Source organism: Aspergillus melleus (genome assembly GCF_016097325.1).
Source record: "Aspergillus melleus strain CBS 546.65 chromosome Unknown contig9, whole genome shotgun sequence".
In the NCBI taxonomy this organism is placed as follows: domain Eukaryota; kingdom Fungi; phylum Ascomycota; class Eurotiomycetes; order Eurotiales; family Aspergillaceae; genus Aspergillus; species Aspergillus melleus.
Window position 1 is genome coordinate 1106558 of NW_025763378.1, and position 19212 is coordinate 1125769.

Genomic DNA, 19212 nt, shown 5'->3' on the forward strand with positions numbered 1-19212 from the left:
TGCTTTAGCTAACCGAACCTCTTAGATGACAACCTGTCAAACCTGGATGGCGAGTTAAAGTGCTAGATACATATAGTATTTTATTGGCTGCTTTGGATAAGAGCCGTCCCATGTGTACTTAGTAGCTTGGAACTGTTGTGCTGAATATTATTTTGTCTGTCTGATAGATGCTTGATACTTTAAAAGCTATCGAAAAGAAACGGCAAGAATTGGGTCTTCAGCAAGAATGCTTCGCTTACATGTGCCGTGTCCTGGATTATTCCGTTGCTGAAGAAGCCAGGAGCTCGAGCTACGTGACATGATGCGCACACGTCCAGCCCTGCATTAGGAAGGGTCGGCGGTATACAACTACCTTAGTTCTATGGCTACACATTCATATAGGTAGTTTTGAAAGTTTTCAGTCATAGCCAATTCAACGCCAACACTTCCCACCTCCTAAAGTGATGCTTAACTAGAAGAAACATAAGTATCTTCTGGGCAGGATAAGTTTAATATCTCTTTCATCCATTTCATTGGTCTTTCATGGATAGAACTTATCCTCCTCATACGCGGCGTGGTGCGGTACACAAGCTCCTGACATATCTCGTTGAGCACGTATTTTGGAGCTACTCTAATGGCCGTGTCCCAGAGGGTAATGGTCCGATTGGTACTGACCATGTAACTGTAGTGAGCGTCGTGAGGCCAGTTATGGTTGATATGGCGTCGACTTTCTCTAGAAAGTTTGCCATCCACTAGGAACTCAGATATGACATCCTTTCGAGTATATAGCCACGCATAGACCACAGCAAAGCGTCCATCACCCAGTGGGCGGATACACTGGAGTTCACTACCGGCGCCCGGGTCTTATATTCATTAATTGTTTTCCAATTCCTTTGCCAAGATGGCGCTAGTCCTTATTTGGCCAGTCTCAGAACATAGGTCATGTATCGTATCAATGCATACCGTCACAGAACTCCACGTGATTATATCATCAGCCACATCGGTACTGCAGTAGCCCCCACCTCAACATTCCTTCCCACTTCAACCGTCGATCATACGTCTTATATCGCGCACGATAGGATGGCACCTAACTTAGCCGCGCCCACTCTGCAGCTTATCGATGATATGATAACGAGCAAAGAACTCACAGCTGTCCAAATGGCTGAAGCGGCTGACTGTCATGAACGTACTATCAGAAGACTGCGTTCCAACAAACGCATGTTTGGTACGATGAAAGCCCCCTTGAATCGAGGTGGACGGCCGCGGAGTCTCACCCCGGTCATGGTCAAAAGTCTTTGTGATTATTTACTTGAAAAGCCTCATTTATACTTGGATGAGATGGTGGTTTTCGTATACGATATGGTTCAAAAAGAAGTATCGAAATCCAGCATTAGACGTGCGCTCTCAGATGAGGGCTGGTCAAAGAAGAAAGCCAAGCAAAAGGCTATTGAGCAAAATGCTGACTTGCGAGACGAGTATACCAACTTCATCTCGGATTTCCAGTCTAGCCAATTTGTTTTTGTCGATGAATCAGGATGTGATAGGCGAATAGGGACTAGAAGGACCGGTTGGTCTCCGCTGGGTATTGCTCCTGTGCACGTTACAAAGTTCCATCGAGGCCAGCGATATCATATCCTTCCAGCCTATGCTCATGATGGTATCGTTCTTTCTCGTATATTTCAAGGTTCAACCGACGCATCTCGCTTCGAGGACTTCATTGAGGAACTCCTCCATCATTGTGGAAGATATCCTGAGCCTAAATCTGTTCTGGTAATGGATAATGCCTCGTTCCATCATTCGGAGAGGATTAAAGAAATGTGTTCTCAGAGAGGAGTTATATTAGTATATTTGCCGCCCTACTCGCCTGATTTGAATCCTATTGAAGAGTTCTTTGCGGAGTTGAAGTCGTTTATTCGACGGAATTGGCAATCCTATGAAGACAATCCCAATCAAGGGTTTGGTTCTTTTCTTGAGTGGTGTGTAGATGTTGTAGGCGCAAAGAAGGAGAGTGCTGAAGGACATTTCCGTAATGCAGGCCTAGCGATTGAAGGGTAGTTGATAGCGACGTTGTGTTGTGGGCTGTTGCACGTTTTGTCATGTTTTAGTCAATATATTATCTTGTTGAAGTGCGATAAGCATAAATTATGCAAAGTGACCCTAGTCAAGAAGGGTTGACCTTTTTTGGCTCAGTGGCATTTTGACATATCTGTTTAGAGCTTGAAGAGGATCTTTGAATGTAGTCAGAATGATGATTACATGCCCATCCTTCCCTTGGATTAAAGCGGTCAACTAGACAATAATCAAACATACATGTTTCCTTCAAAGAATTTTGTCTTGTTTAAGTTTAAGACGGATCAGGGATGTATAAGTGTCAAACCCTAGGATCCGCCTAAGCTGTGCTGACTGCTAGTGTGTAGTTTGAGTACTCTGGTGATCAGTCCAACTGATCCTGGGAACGGATAATACTTATCCTAAGAGCACCGATGCTCTTGGGTAACTGATGACTGCTCCTGGGAACCAAACCTGGGTTCCGGTGAACTAACACAATGATCGAAAGATCCCTAAACAGCTAAGGAAGAAGTAAGGCCAGGCCGGTACGTATACCTTCCTGTGATAGAGTGTGGACGAATCGTACTAGCAGTTACTGAAGGTAACTATCAAAGACAATGATTGAAATTGAACGCGAAGAACTAAACAAGGTCTATCTAACAGGTGGGCAAATGAGTGTCCTTATATAGTTCTCCTTGAACATAGCCAACATAGCTTCTCTCTGCATCCCGCTCTGTCCGCTCTGTTGTCACTAACATAGCCGACATAGCGTATTCCTCTGTTCAGCTCTGTTCGCTCTGTTCGTCACGTGACCAGTCCTACCTCTCTCTCAGATCGGTTGGCTGTCACTGTTCTTCCCTGAACTAGCTTCCTCTTGGCAACCTCCCTGTCAGCCTCGTCTTTGTTCGTAGCGCTTAGGTTCGTAACAATAAGATATCACAGAACCAATAAAGTTATTATACATATCTCTCCCGTTATATATTAATTAACGCTGTTGTCGCTATCCTTATGTGTATAAGTCTTCACCCACAGACTGATATCATGCACAAACCTGCGGGCAACTCCTATCTTCACACCCCGTTCAACGTAAAACTCGGGCTTCACCTCGTAATAAATCTGTGAAAGGTCGAGGCAATTTTCCAATGTGATATCACGCGCCTTTTTGATATTATCTTTAAAAAGTCCAGTGTCCACTCGGGTTAGCTGCCAGTCAGTGTAGTTATCCACTGCTACTTCAAAAAGTCCGGGGATGTTGATTTTCTCAGCCTGATTGGACCTCGACGTATGACCATCAATGTTGCCTGTTGGAATTGTTGATGCCTGAGGTTGTTACAACCTCAGAATAAAGAAATAAATCTCATTGTAGGCCAGATACGAAAACACTAAGTTAGAGAAGAAAAAGAAAGAAGAACAGGAGAACGCTGCTAACAGGGAGAATAAATAGTAAAGCAGAAATGCAAACAAGTCAAACAAACAATGGGTGGTGCCACTCATTAGTGCCCTGATCCTCCTGTAATCTTAACATGAAACCTTGACATCTTGGTTCATACAGTCTTGGCAACCCTGTTGGTCTTAAGCAGTGGTCTTGGCAATCCTTGCTAATCTTAGCAGTCTTAGCAGCCTCGGTAGTCATTCCTTATGCCGAGGTTGAGATCGTCACAGAGGTGACTGTGCCGGCAGGAAATGAATGTTGATGGGAGGGATTAATCCATTCGCTGGGTTAATTTATTTCTGCCCCTTTTCACGCTGCTTTTCGTCCTCTGCATACAACCTTTCCCGAACCTCATATGGAACATCGTCATGGGTCTCTAGGACATTTCCGTCCTCCACGTGCTGAACAAGACTTCTCAGATGGTGTGACAGGAGTTTATAATGCTTTTTCCCTGCCGGATCTAACCAGCAGAACTGGCCATTATGGTGGCACGGTCGACCAGGGCAACGCATCACCTTGTACACATCCCGCCAGGCAGCAGGTTGCCCAGAAGAGCGTTCCGCTTCTATTTGGGCTTCCCGTTCCCCTAGCATTCTCGTCGTTGTCGATGTTGGTCCTCTTTTATTCGTTCGAGAAGGAGATGGGTTGCTGTCCTCTAAGTAGTTGATAGTTATGGAAAGCCTTAACTCCTTCCCCGCATGGAAAAGCGTCCTCCACGACAGAAGTTGCCTCTCTATAGCGGTCCAATCGACATCAGTATATTCAAATTGTTTCGTGAGGTCGCGATGTTTACGATCATTCACAGAAACCACGATCGTGGTATCATCTGGTCTCACGCGTTGGTTGGAGTTCTTCTTCCGGTCTATGATCCTTTTGGCCTTCTCGGTGATTGCTTGCCAGTAGACACGTGGCTTCAGCTCCAGATCTTGTTCGGTGTCTTTCGACACAACCCGGTTGTTTATGGTTACTTTCCATTCGATGATGTATAATATACTCTCATCATCCCAGTCAGCGTTGTCAGAGAGGCTGACTTGCCTACGCAGGGGTTCAGGTAATAGAGTGGAGTGTTCCTGCGATATACGCGGAGGGGAGGGGTTACGAAAGGATGGTGTATCGAAGCCGAAGTTCCCAGGGGTAGGGGCATATGACGGAGTTTGTTGCCATGATTCGACCTGCGTAGCGTAGTTGTTAAGAGGGCTGCATACCGTCTCTTCAATACAGTAGATGCCGCCGAGGAGCCTAGAAAACATCATATGGCGTTAGCTTCGATGGGTAAATTATGCAGCACGGGGAATATCCCTAACAAGCCAATAAGAATGATCAATAGAGCCACAGCCATTGTTTTGATCTAGCCCTTGCGCAAATAAGCTGCTAGCTTTCTAGCGAAGGAGGTGATACGGCAGCTCAGAGTTACTGACTAGGTCTGGTGTGAGGTACCCCGCCTTTGTAACATGACCTGCACAACGGGCCGTCATTTTTCCACATCGAGTCCAGTACAATTAGCAACCTCTGGCCGGCATGTAATATCCGCTGGTAATTGCAGCCAGATCCAACCGGGATAAAGAGGCTAAGGGGCATAGTTGCAAATAAAAACTCTACATAAAAAATGTGCCCCTGGCAGTAAAGACTATGTGGATCTCCGGCCCGTCCCATATTAATCCCACGGTTCGATCTGAGCATGAAGGAAGTTAGTGTCTGGCTGGCGCTGACTAACCCCGATTTCCCATGGCTCGAACGGAACGTAAGCTCGATGGGAGGGGGAAGCTGATCATGATGATATGGCAGCTTGTTATTGGTCAACGATGGGACTCTACCCTTTCAGCCGCGCCAACACATCGAGACAAGGCACTCTCGTAAAAAGTCTACCTCGCCTCATTCATTCTGCCCAGGTCATTCTCCATGAAAGTTTTAGCGTACATTGTGATTATTTGGATTTGCTCATGATGAAACGGTGGTTAAAAAATCTCAGTGTTTCCCACCGCAACAAGTCCGAGCCGCATCATGTCGGGAGTCAACCCAACCAGTCTGTGGTTCCCGCATCAGTCCCAATCGCCGCAGCCACACCGCCCGATACAGTCGACACTCAGGACACTTCCCTGCCCGAAGACCTATGGAAATCTGCCTATGATAAGCTAAATCCCGAGGAGCAAGTTATTCTGTCTACAGTACAAGCCAGTGCTGAATCAGAAAAAGAAGAAAGTTTCTCCCAGGCCGGACATATCGTCGATGGGGTTATTCAAATAACCGAGAAACAGTACAAGGAATACCAGCAAGGGGGCATCAAAATCCATCGGTCAACAGGAGAAGTCATAGATATTCGAAGGGTGTCAAGGAAAATACTTGATGCTGCATTGTCGTTTAAAGATATTATCACTGCCGTGGTAGCCTTTGATCCCACCCACCATGCAGCAAGTGCGTGGGCAGTCGTTTCCCTTGGATTGACAGTGAGCCATGTTACTATCGATCCAGAGCGGGATGAGACTAACATTCTCAATCATAGATGGCGCGAAATCGACTTGACTTGCGGGATGCCTTGTTTAATTCGTCAGAATACCTTGCAGACATTATTACTCGATGCGCCTATATCGAGCAGAGGTTTTACCGCAATAGCTCCAAGAAAAAGATTGAGATAGGCCGTGCGACAATCAGGGTTTATATGGCCATTCTTCGATATGCTGCAGAGATTTTAGCTACCCAACAAGCCAGCATCGGAAAAAAAGTGTTGATTAGTGTCACACCAATAACCGATCAACGCCTTTCCGAACTTCGATCGTTTATTGAGGAAGAATGGCAGAAGCTATGCCAGTGGGTCCGTTTCGACGCTTTAGATACCATTATGCGAAATGGGGAAAAGGCAGAGTCTCGGCTAGCTAGAATCGATCAAGAGGTATCAGAACATCTACAAGCTCTCATCAAGAGGTTTAGTCTACCTATCGCGAAAGGAGCACCATACGACTCATATGAGGATCAGCATGAAGAGAAGTGCCTACCGGGCACCAGACATGATCTTCTTCACCAGATTATAGGCTGGGCCGAAACATCCGACAAATGCATATTTTGGTTAAATGGTATGGCAGGTACTGGCAAGTCTACCATCTCCCGGACGGTCGCAGAGGTACTTCAAGATAAGGGATTACTGGGAGCCAGTTTTTTCTTCAAGAAAGGCGAAGCGGACCGTGGTAACGCAAGGAGGTTCATCTCGACGATAGCCAGGCAATTAATGGCCAGTCACCCGCATTTGGCCTCTGGTATGTTAGGGGCAATTCGGAATGATGCAGATTTGTCGACAAAAGCTCTCGATCAGCAATTTGATAAGCTCCTTCTTCAACCACTCAGCGAGGGAGAACAGTATGAGACCACTTCCGTGATTGTGATAGACGCCTTGGACGAGTGCGAAGATGATGACATTGAAGTTTTACTCAGGCTTTTGCCGCAGCTGCAGAAATCCAAGTCCATTCGCCTGCGGATTTTCCTGACAAGCCGGCCTGAGCTTTCAATCCGTGATGGCTTCGAACAAAACCAAGACCATCAACACATTGTTCTCCAACAGGTGCCCAATATTGAACATGACATCCGCGTGTTCTTCCAATATCAGTTTTCTCATATAAGGGGAAGGCGGAAAGTCCCTGAAGATTGGCCGGGATGTGAGACGACGGAGATATTAGTCAAACTGGCTGTTCCTCTATTCATCTTCGCAGCCACAATTTGCCGCTTCGTGGGAGAGAAGTATCGGGTTCCTACACGACAGCTGGATATAATCCTCAAGAATCAGCATCTGACGGCATCGACTCAGATGGAGAAAATATACTTGCCAATATTAAAGGACCGTGTTAAGAGCGATGCAGTTCTCAAGAACGACTTCCGCAAGGTAGTTGGAGCTATCATTCTCCTTGCTGATCCACTATCAGTTCATAGCCTTTCTAGGCTTATTGGTATGGAAGAAGGTGAACTTACGGCTCTGTTGGACGCATTTCACTCCGTTCTTAGTGTCCCAAAGGATTCTTGCGCACCAGTCCGCATTCTGCATCTATCATTTCGAGAATTCCTTGTCAACACAAAGGACGACGATTTACGTGTTGATGAAAAGAAGAGTCACGAAGAGCTTTTACAGAATTGTCTGCATGTCATGAAAGATCCTAGTCTAGGGTTAAAGCACAATATCTGCCGATTATCAAGTTATGGGACACAGCGGGGAGACATTAGCAATGGTGCGATTTCTCAGTACATTTCGCAAGTTCTACAATACTCTTGCCGCTACTGGGTATATCACCTCAGCAAGAGTAAATCCGATGCGTCTGAGATCGAAGTATTCTCATTTCTGAAAGAGTATTTCCTCCATTGGTTGGAGGCTATGAGCTTAATGGGACTTGCCTCAGGGACTATTGGTATAGTCAATGCACTAAGGTCAAGGTTAAGAGTAAGTTGCTATTTAAACTGTCACGTATAGCTACTAATCGTCCTTGAAGGATAATATGAGTACAGAGTTAGCAGACTTTTTACAGGATGCCAACCGATTTGTCTTGAAGCATATCCAAATGATCGACAATATCCCACTTCAAGTATACTGCTCTGGACTCGCGTTCTCTCCTACAGAGAGTGTTATTCGAAAAGTCTTCCACAACCAACGACCTAATTGGATGCCTGACTTGCCACAAGTGCAGAAGTCATGGAGTGCAGAGCTGCAAACGCTCGAGGGCCATTCTTATTCGGTTTATTCAGTGGCCTTCTCACCGGACGGCCAGAGGATCGTGTCCGGATCTCACGATCACACCATCAAGCTCTGGGATGCCCAGACCGGTGCGGAGCTGCGAACCCTCGAGGGCCATTCTGATTCGGTTCCTTCAGTGGCCTTCTCACCGGACGGCCGGAGGATCGTGTCCGGATCAGGCGATAAGACTATTAAGCTCTGGGATGCCCAGACCGGTGTGGAGCGAACCCTCGAGGGCCATTCTGATTGGGTTCGGTCAGTGGCCTTCTCACCGGATGGCCGGAGGATCGTGTCCGGATCTGACGATCAGACCATCAAGCTCTGGGATGCCCAGATTGGTGCGGAGCTGCGAATCCTCGAGGGCCATTCTCATTGGGTTCGGTCAGTGGCCTTCTCACCGGACGGCCGGAGGATCGTGTCCGGATCTGACGATCAGACCATCAAGCTCTGGGATGCCCAGACCGGTGCGGAGCTGCGAACCCTCGAGGGCCATTCTCGCTCGGTTCCTTCAGTGGCCTTCTCACCGGACGGCCGGAGGATCGTGTCCGGATCTGGCGATAAGACCATCAAGCTCTGGGATGCCCAGACCGGTGTGGAGCTGCGAACCCTCGAGGGCCATTCTGGCTCGATTTATTCAGTGGCCTTCTCACCGGACGGCCGGAGGATCGTGTCCGGATCTGTCGATCAGACCATCAAGCTCTGGGATGCCCAGACCGGTGTGGAGCTGCGAACCCTCGAGGGCCATTCTGATTCGGTTCCTTCAGTGGCCTTCTCACCGGACGGCCGGAGGATCGTGTCCGGATCTGTCGATCAGACCATCAAGCTCTGGGATGCCCAGACCGGTGCGGAGCTGCGAACCCTCGAGGGCCATTCTGGCTGGGTTTATTCAGTGGCCTTCTCACCGGACGGCCGGAGGATCGTGTCCGGATCTGTCGATCAGACCATCAAGCTCTGGGATGCCCAGACCGGTGCGGAGCTGCGAACCCTCGAGGGCCATTCTCATTGGATTCGGTCAGTGGCCTTCTCACCGGACGGCCGGAGGATCGTGTCCGGATCTGACGATCAGACCATCAAGCTCTGGGATGCCCAGACCGGTGCGGAGCTGCGAACCCTCGAGGGCCATTCTGATTCGGTTCCTTCAGTGGCCTTCTCACCGGACGGCCGGAGGATCGTGTCCGGATCAGGCGATAAGACTATTAAGCTCTGGGATGCCCAGACCGGTGTGGAGCGAACCCTCGAGGGCCATTCTGATTGGGTTCGGTCAGTGGCCTTCTCACCGGATGGCCGGAGGATCGTGTCCGGATCTGACGATCAGACTATTAAGCTCTGGGATGCCCAGACCGGTGTGGAGCGAACCCTCGAGGGCCATTCTGATTGGGTTCGGTCAGTGGCCTTCTCACCGGATGGCCGGAGGATCGTGTCCGGATCTGACGATCAGACCATCAAGCTCTGGGATGCCCAGACCGGTGCAGAGCTGCAAACCCTCGAGGGCCATTCTGGCTCGGTTTATTCAGTGGCCTTTTCACCGGACGGCCAGAGAATCGTGTCCGGATCTGTTGATAAGACCATCAAGCTCTGGGATGCCCAGACCGGTGCGGAGCTGCGAACCCTCGAGGGCCATTTTGACTCGGTTGATTCAGTGGCCTCAGGTAATACCCATATGGAGCACAACCAAGGCTCCCAGATATCAGTTGAGAACTCCTGGGTCTATTGGAGAGGTAAAAGCGTAATATGGCTTCCTCCTGAATTTCGTGGACATGGATGTCATGCTACCAAACATGATATACTTGCCCTGGGGTATCCGACCGGTCGTGTTCTCGTTATTAGATTTCGTACACCTTCCGATTGAATCTGTTTTTAATAACACAATCCAATCTCCTTATATTTCTAACCTCTATGTAAAAAGAGGGCCTGGGATCGCTAAGCCTTATATTTTGATTTACACAAGTCTAGACTGGAGATGACGTAATGCACTGTGCAAGGATTAATAACTAACTTCGTTAATACACTCGATCGTTTCTATACGGTGCGGTACCGTATGTACCATTCAACGAGTAGTGACTGTTAATATGAGCCTTTCCTTACCAGGACTAGCGCGCCCTTGGCACATAGCAAAGAAAGGAAAAAGAATAAACGACCAGGGCGCCGGTTTTGAACTTGAGTATATCTGATACTTTTGCGTATCCTCTTCCCTCTTGACCTAGGTTTACTTCAACAGTTTCCCCTAGCTGGAGTGTCCATGTCTCAAGGGGTGCGGATAGCGCTCGCGGCAGCTGATCCCAAGGCTTTCTCCCAGCTATTGGCGCAGGCTCCAGGTTTTTAACTCCAGTGTTCTTGATTGAGAAAATATCTTCTGCAGGAGGAATATCGCATAATCCTTTGTCCCAAGGTATCGACTTATTCTGGCAATGTCGCGTATAATCTTTAAAATAAGCACCTTTTCCCAGATAATGACGGCGCAGCTTTCGAAATTGGTTCCCTTGGGTTGTCGATTTACTGGTCCTAAAATATTTGCGCGGCCACCTTACCATCTAAAGGTTCAGTTAGCAATGACTGTCTCCGGTACTGGAGGAATACATTATATGGAAAATCAAAGTTCAACGAACATTTCCTAGGCCTGCCCTTTTGCCACCCATAAGGCTTACGTGGGGTCGCCTGTTTGAACCCATGCTTTTGCCTTTATTCCAAGATCGATATAGGACAGGCCTTTCAGTCACGTGCGACATCCTTAGCAAGGCGAAGAAACCAGTGACTTTCAAACGCATTGACTGACACCATGATTTTAGAAAATTTTCTATTCTCTCCCATGTTATGTTAACTTTGCAAATAAAGGACAGGCTGTCTTCATTTCCGGGAGTTTCGCTAACCTTGATGTGCGTAGGTCTGTTCGTGTAGAAAACCATTTCTTTTCGTTATTGTGTTTCCATGCTTGTAGCCTGCGCTATGCTCGGCAGAGTCCATTGTATCGCATATACCTATCTTTCCAGAAGAAGCCCCTGTCGTGTCAACAATAACAGTAATGCAGGGAAATAAGAAGTATGGTGTTGGGTTGTCTTTATCTTGATTCTTGAATGATAATTATGATAAATGTTGGCGGTGCCTCGCATGTGCGAGCTTCCTAATGTAGTTTAGTGCACCACATGACCCACACAGCGATTAGTTAGTCTGCAACCTCGCTGCGTAGTAGAATTGATCAAACATTCCACCAATTTCATCGTCAGCCTAGCTGTCAATAAATCCTACCAAACCAATACAATAAGCAGCGATTAAATAGATACGGTTTTGGTACGGTACGTCGCTTGAGTGGTAGTTTAAATTCAGGTAGGCTCCATTTAGTTTAACTTTAAGAGTAGGTTTCTCAAAAGTATATAATTGACTCTCCTAATACTTGTTCAGCGAGAAAAAGAACCGTTGCTGCGGAGGGAGATTTCATTCTACCAGAACATGCATTTCCAGTTCTGTTTTGTCCCTTTTGCAGCGAGCGTACTTCACAGTTATCCACAGTGGCTATCCAATTTACATTATGGGTTCCTGCCCTGTGATTAATAAATACTTCAGGTTTAGATACCTATCGTTGCGTATATTTTTTAATAACCCAAGCTCTACATAATATTGTTTATACGAAGAACCAAACCTGTTTTAATTCACACGGTCTTTAAGGGTTAGACGTTCCTCCCAAAGAAAGTAGGAAAGACGTAGGGAAAGAAGGTTATTGGTTTGTCCTGGTGATGAGCAGCCATTTCTATGCTACTGACGTTGGTTATAAGGGGATGTACTTAAGAAAGTTCCCGGGGCGTGCAAAGAAAGACCTCCTTTGTTGTTGAACGGAATCGTTGAGTATAACCGTGCTCCGTTTTCGCCAAGCGTCAAAAACAGATGCACATGGTGCAAAATGACCGCATCACGCGGACAGGTCCTGTATTTGAACCCAGTGGAGCAAACGCTCAACCAACATGTGATTAAGCGGATTTGTGGGAATGAACGGTTGCCAGCGTAGTCCAAAACTGGCAATAGCTTGTGCAGTATTACGTCTTTCCCCACCTCGAATACCCCAGTATCGACGTGCGAAGGCTTGGCAAGCAGAATGACTAAGGATGTAAATGGATTGGATCACTAAAGAAATCGAATGAAGCGATTATATTGGCTATATCAAACGAATGAATTGAAGGCTTATCCCTTTCTAACTACACGATAAAGAAGCCGATATTTATGCAGTCTCAGGGGCTTCAGGATCGCCATGAAATGAGCTGAATTGCATGATCTTATACCATACGATTCATATTAATCGGGTTGCATGATCAGTTTGGTCAAGCAAGGCGATGATCTCTTGCTTAGTTAACTCCGCACTTCAATAACTAACTAACTATTGGAAGGATCAATGCCAATGTCAAGCAAATCCTCTAAAAACTGATGCCATAAAGATCAATCGCCCGGGAAGCCGGATGACCGCCGCAGTCAGATCCGGGGATTCTATCGTCACTTGCTCCGCCTCCATATCTCTATTGATCCAGAGCATGCTTCGGATCGCCCATCTGCCTTCCCTCCATGTAGAAGGCACCATCTTTGTCCATTTGTAATGTCCCATCGGGGTACTCAAGAGCCGGCCTTGAATCCTCCTTCCTTGGGGTTACTGAATTGCTAACGCCACTGCGTAGAATGCATTCGAAAATAATGCTGCGTATATTTTTTATAAGAAGCAACGTGCGAAGTCTGCTTGATAGTTTAATATAACGTATCACTCGCTCCCTTTTTTCTACTTAATACAACTTAAACGCTATTGAAAACACCTTTTACATTCTTCCTACTCCTATGCTGGATGAATAAATAGTGCATTCGCCCGCGTCATGTCAATCATAGTCCCGGTTTTCTCATCACGAACTTTGATGCTGGCCTCCATGTAGATCTTCCGCCCCTCAACTCTCACAGGTCGTGCGAAAAGCATTATCGGCTTTCCTGGGTCTATCGACTTGAGGAAAGATATATTAAGATTAGCCGTTACTGCCGGCTGGCAGCAATCAGCTAGAATCTGATCCAACAAGAACGACTGGACACCGCCATGGAGCTTTCCCGGATAATAGCACATATTTTGAGCCGTATCGAGTTGCATGCAAGCTATTGCCTCCTTTCCCAACTTATGCCCGTGGAAGCTAGGTTTGTAGCCGTCCAAGGTCTTATCTCCGGGAAAATGTGGACTTTTGATGCCTGAGACAGTCTATAGACTTTAGTATCTTCCGTTTGATAAGAATGGGCAACAAGACCTACCGGTTGTGACTTGTTTGTTGAGAAAGTTGCAATCTGAGGAAGTGCGCGGCGTGTATGCAGCACCTTCGAGAAATTCTCCCAAATATAATGGAAAGATCTGCGAATAAGCGTACGTTGGAAAAGCTGTTCCATGCCGAAGAACCTAGCGTTTTCCTTGGTGATGCGGAATCGTCCTTATCTACCAAGGATCAATTGAGAAGGCTCTCTATCCATTCTTAAGTATTTCTTCTAGAGTACTAACCCTTTATCTAGTCAAAGCTTCAAACATGTTTGCTCAACAGTACAGAGTGAATAATTAGATTTAAAAAAGGGTTAGTTCAACTGTCGTATTCCCCATTAGTTGGGCTGCTTTGGGAAAAGATACGGAAGCAACATTCTTACACTTCAGCATTCAGGCCACTCATTGTTAAGGTAATAATAAAAATGCCTAGTCGAAAATACTATCGAGTTCCTTTTTTGTCGTGAAAAATATTTTTAATATAACCCACTAAATAATACTGCCAATACGTCCTGTGGATACAGAAGATGCAGTGCAGGGATGATTTAGTGAACACTAAATGAGTTAGTTAAAACACCACTCGAGCATTTTAATAGATTCGCCTTTCCTTCACCGCGGCGGCATTCTCATTATTAGAATACATTAATACTAACAGAAATCTAAAAAATCAGTTATTATAGAGGACAAGTAAATTATTTTCTCCGTTTTGTAGTCTACCTTCAAAAAGATTAGATCCAAACTATTATTGCTACTTCAGTTCTGATCAATATGAAAGTCTACTGTAACAGAAGCCACTACGATGTTATATTACCTGCTAAATTCAAAATCGCCGAATAAAAGGCGACAGTCTTGCCGATAAAAACTATTTGTATTCATCATCGGTTCTAATTTTGCCTTCATAAGTCAGAGTGTAGTGGCGCGGATGCGATTAGTTTGAAGCACCAGTTGTCTGGTAGGGAAGACGATATGTACACACTGTCCTCTGTTCTGTAGATTCTCACAACTTCCCATTCCTCTGACATACAAAAATATCCCTAACATTCCGTACGTACCTATGCCCTGCATCTTCTTAACACTATGGCCCACATTACTATATCACATAAACCTTCTTATCACTTTCCCGCAACACAACTTGCTTCCATCTCCATCATTGCTATCCTCCCATACCTTCATCTTAATCAACTGCGAGAATAATCCTTCCTCCGCTACCATCTTCGTAAATCCACGTTTCACATACACTTCCACCTTTCTGTTCATCGTCTCCCGAGGCCCTACCGTACCAAAAAGCCTCATTGCCATTCTTCCCATTGCGGAAGACTCTCTCGGAAGGCGATTTTCCTCGACCCAATTGCTGGTCTCTGCAAAGATCTTCTGTCCAAGTGTAATCTCCGGCGCAACGCACGCCCCCATATCCCATCCAATATAACATCTCAAGCAAGTCAATATGCTCCCTTCCACACACTCCTCATCTATCAATCCTCTGCAAAACACAACATTGACTACCTTGCCATCCCTGCGTTCAAACCGAAACGCCTACCATCCGTTAGTATATTCATACCATCACCTCCAATCAGTGCATCTTTCCCTCTTCTGTCATCATCATTCTCAATTCACAAATCCTCATTCACTTACCAATTTGCCACTCGTTCCACTCCCTTCGTACTTCTCCCGTGCCTCTCCAAATCCTTCCTTGCTCAACCTATCTCTCCATATCGGTAGTCTTTCAACAGGCTGCGCTCTTTTCACCACTTTCCCTCTGTGATCTGCCTCCGCTACTATTTCCACCGGCTCAATCCGATGAGACAGCGACACCAAAAAATCAATCTCCCCTGACGCCCATTGCTCTCTTCCAGTATAGCGTTTCAGTAAACACTGTAGAGCTGCATTTCCAAATATGACCGCACTCTCCGATCGCATAAACTCCCGAAAACTAGGAACGTCATCCGTAATCCTACCGATAACCTCCATTTTGCTCCTTAAATTTTCCTGATAATTCTCTTGTGTTGTTAGGTAAGGAAAGGAAGGGCAACGCAATAATTGCAGAAAGGATGAGCGTTTCAACTGAAAGGTTAGAAGGAAGAGTGTGTAGAGCGTCTCAGGTTTCGCCGTTGGGGCTCATCAGGACTATGGGCTGATGGCGTCTTTTAACCTTTCGAATACGGGCACCGGAGTTACCTTCGAGCGCAGTTCTTGAGCACACAAGGCTGCGATTGAGCTTCGAACAAGTTCCTTGGACTGTTGATTTCGTCATATGTTTTGTCATACTGAAAATATGGCAAGTGAATGACGGCATGGTCAGGTATGGAAGACCGGGAGCCAGCAGTGTCAGCCTAGTCAATGCAAATTGCATCACGGAGGGGCAAGGCACATTCTATGTACCATGGCATATGTCATCTCAAAAGACGATGCAACCGCCAAGGGAAACGGGTATGAGCCACCTCTATGATGGCCCTTTTGTGGCTTACTTGCCGTTCTTGACATTAGGCTGCCTTCCTGGCGTGAATGCGGAGCTCACTTGTGAATCACACGGTGGAGAAATGCCTTTCTAGATTTGGGAGGAGGGCCCTAAGATCCACTCTAGGTCTGACATATGCTCGAAAAGTCCGGGTATAAAGCTGTGGCCAGGTCTCAGAAAGCAGAGTGCGCACCGCGTTCGAAGTCCTCCACGCAGAAACCTGTCCTCTTCGCCTGATCTATCTTTCATTCACAAAATGCATTTCACGTTTATCGATTCTCTCAAAGCGATCATGCTGGCTGTCAAGGGTAATCCTGTGGGTAATCCTGTGCTGCCCAATGAGAATTTACTCCTCTATCGGCAACCCGATTACGGCCAGGTACGATGCATCAGTCCCAGTGAGGTCCCAGAAAATTGGATGTGTAAAAAGGTTTTGCCCACGTCACGCCGAGATGGGAACGAGCCCCTGAGAACAGCATTTGTCTTGACCAGTGACAAGGACGTGAAAAAATTGCCCTTTATCAACTATATGAAGGAACTCTATGGGGATGAAATGATAGAGATCTTTATTATCAAGGCCCCGACCCATTGCCCACAACCTCGGGGGTAGGAGACGGTGGAATGTGGATTGCGTCGCATCAAGGATGTTATAACATCCATCGAAACCGACGAAGCCCGAATGAATGATATCTGCAACTATCATTGTGTGTTCATCCATTCGTCGGAGAGTCGCATAACACAACGCTGGAAATTCATTAATGACTTCCTATCGCAGCATGTTACTCGATCGTCTCTATGGCGCCTGGTTCGCATGCTGCTACCTTTCACCGTCAACTTTGATTTCCCATTCATTGCCGTCTACGATGCAGGGGCTGGAAAACATGTGCACCTCGCTATAGGCCAGGGACCTGGTGTTCAGGAAGAGCTGTGGAAATTTAGTGGACTTGACGGGGAAGAGCCTACCTACGGAAGTGCCGTTAAGCATGTCTTCCGTGGTGATCCCACGAACTGGCACAAACTTGTCTCTCAAGGCCGGTCTAAATATCAAATTGAGCCCACTAGAGCATGGAAGCACGTGGTGCATTCTTAGTCTTCTGCAGCAGCTGAGAGAATACACGAAGCTGAGTTGTAAGATCCCCCCCAGACGCAGTGTATGGCGATTTTGTGATTGACCAAGTCTAGTTCAGGAGCTGTTCGGCTGATATCCATTATTTCTCCAATTGCCATGGGACAATCAGTCATTGGACTTCGGGAAATTGAGGCTGAAGCATTTTGAAGGACCAAGGAGCTTTAAAGCCAAATTTTGACTATTCCTGCTTTTATATTGACAGATTCGATGAGGAAGTTTGTTTGGGATTATATATGAACGTTCGCTTGGCAATTGGCATACAAGAACCCGAAAAGGTTGTGATATTTTGTCTCCTAAACCAAGACTGTTCACATTTTGAAAGTTCGCAGACATCTTGTTTACTGCATGTATTTGAGATCCTTTTTTTGAAGTTCTGTCTTTCGCTTGATCCGGATTTAGTTGTGTCTTAAAGGGTCGCATGCTGCCTTATAGTATATTGAACTTTAGAATCAGGTTAATCACTGGGGTAATTAAACCACTCAGCACCAATCACCTTGCTGCACTAATCCGCTCGTCTAAGTAGGTTAACACTTGGCTCCATTTAGTATAATTTATTGTATGCTGTTGTATCATAAAGACAGTCTTAAATCACTTATCCCAAGATAAGTAATTAATATCAACAGCGGAGACCGGTTTTCGTTCTGCTTTTTCTTTGGTTAACTAATAGGTTAAGGATTAGCTTACTCCACTGCGGTAAGACTACGCAGTACATCCGACGTTATGGCAGTCTAGAGCTTCAAAACGCTCATTTCATCATAAGATGTAATTATGTTGAATGATTAGCGATGATCATTTCGGCTCAAGCAAGGCGATCAATTGCTGGCTTAGTCACAGCTCCCGCGGCCACGCGACGAAATCAGCAGGACAGGCTTGGCAGCTAAATTTTTAGAGGGGGTTCAGGTGGGCGGCAAGTACGCTAAACTCAATGAGTCAAAAGAATGTGGTGACTGGTGAACACAGACATGCTGTCTTTTCGAGTTCTCTACTTTGGCTTTTGGTATTGTTAAGCAGTTAACTAACTATTGCACGTCCAGATTAGGTAAAAGATTTTTCTACCCTCACTTTTAATTATCTAGGCCATCTGATCAACACTAGTACAAAACATACTTGGTATTAATGAAATCCGGAATTCTACGGTCTCCAAATTGGTTTCGCCCTCAATTTGCATACTGGAGGCGCTCAAAAACAGTGGTTGGTAAGAGTGCCTTATATATATTGACATTGTAAAGAGCAAACCGGCTTCAAAACCAACGGCGATAACCATTAACCAATACAACCATGGTCTCTCCTCCTTCAGAGCTTACAGTATTAGAAATTTGGGCTCTGTTTATCTTTGGGCTCTTAGACCGGATCTACCTGAACGGGCCAAACGCCCCTGGACAGGCAAGCCAAGGACACCTGCGCCTTGCGGATCAGGTAACAACGGCAATTAGTCCGTTGCAGCGGCAAACAATAGCAAAGAGTCCTCCCACCTTATCAGAACACGATATAGCGGATACTACTTTTTACAAGGATACCAACACCTCCTATAATAGTGTTAAAGCACCTGAGACGCACGAACAAACGGCTATTTTGTCGGATAATAGGTCATGGCCTAGAGTAAGATGGAAGAAGAACCTCCCGCAAGTAGTTCGATCGAGGAAAAGCCGAAGGCGACAATTGCTACCAAGGAAAGCTCAATATCTTCGAATTCCACCTCATACAAAGGCCTACCCAAAGAGTCCTCCTGGCAAGAGCCCACGGTTGCCGTTAGAGAAAAAAAGGCTCTTCCGCTCTGTTGCAGTCTTAGCTTCTCGGTGTTTAAGAAAAAGTCGGATCACGAAGAACATTGCCCGGCGCTTGCCAGCAAATAAAATGGTACTTAAAAGCCTGTTTGGGTTACTCTTGGGCTTAGCGTTCCAAGACCCGGATGGAAGGAGGCTCTATGTTGATGATCTATCCGAGTGGGAGGACTCATGGTCTGGTCTCGGTAATAAGCGTTTAGTTTAAAAACACTTGTGGAAATCTTTCGTACTGATACAAAAATATTGTACAAAATCTTCGTCCGTGGCAGTCGTACCGCAGGTGTTCCGCCCTTTCGGTACTTACATCTAAGGGAACCAAGTGTCTCACTCTAGAAGTGCAGTGCTGCCCCTTATACACAGATTCACAGAATCACAAAGGTGAAGAGATAGAATGAAGTTCTGGGAAGTTTCTTGAA

General features: G+C 46.2%; 2 protein-coding genes across 2 annotated transcripts; one reads left to right on the forward strand and one right to left on the reverse strand.

Moving 5' to 3' along the window:
• Positions 1-3753: 3753 nt before the first annotated feature.
• Positions 3754-4799, reverse strand: LDX57_013029 (uncharacterized protein; the record flags this gene model as incomplete). The annotated part of the gene is made up of 2 exons (XM_046094778.1): positions 3754-4699; positions 4765-4799. 2 exons carry the CDS (start codon positions 4797-4799, stop codon positions 3754-3756), a joined length of 981 nt encoding a protein of 326 aa, XP_045950757.1.
• Positions 4800-8097: 3298 nt separating this feature from the next.
• Positions 8098-10054, forward strand: LDX57_013030 (uncharacterized protein; the record flags this gene model as incomplete). The annotated part of the gene is made up of 1 exon (XM_046094779.1): positions 8098-10054. One exon carries the CDS (start codon positions 8098-8100, stop codon positions 10015-10017), a length of 1920 nt encoding a protein of 639 aa, XP_045950758.1. The 3' UTR covers positions 10018-10054.
• Between the last annotated feature and the right edge of the window lie 9158 nt (positions 10055-19212).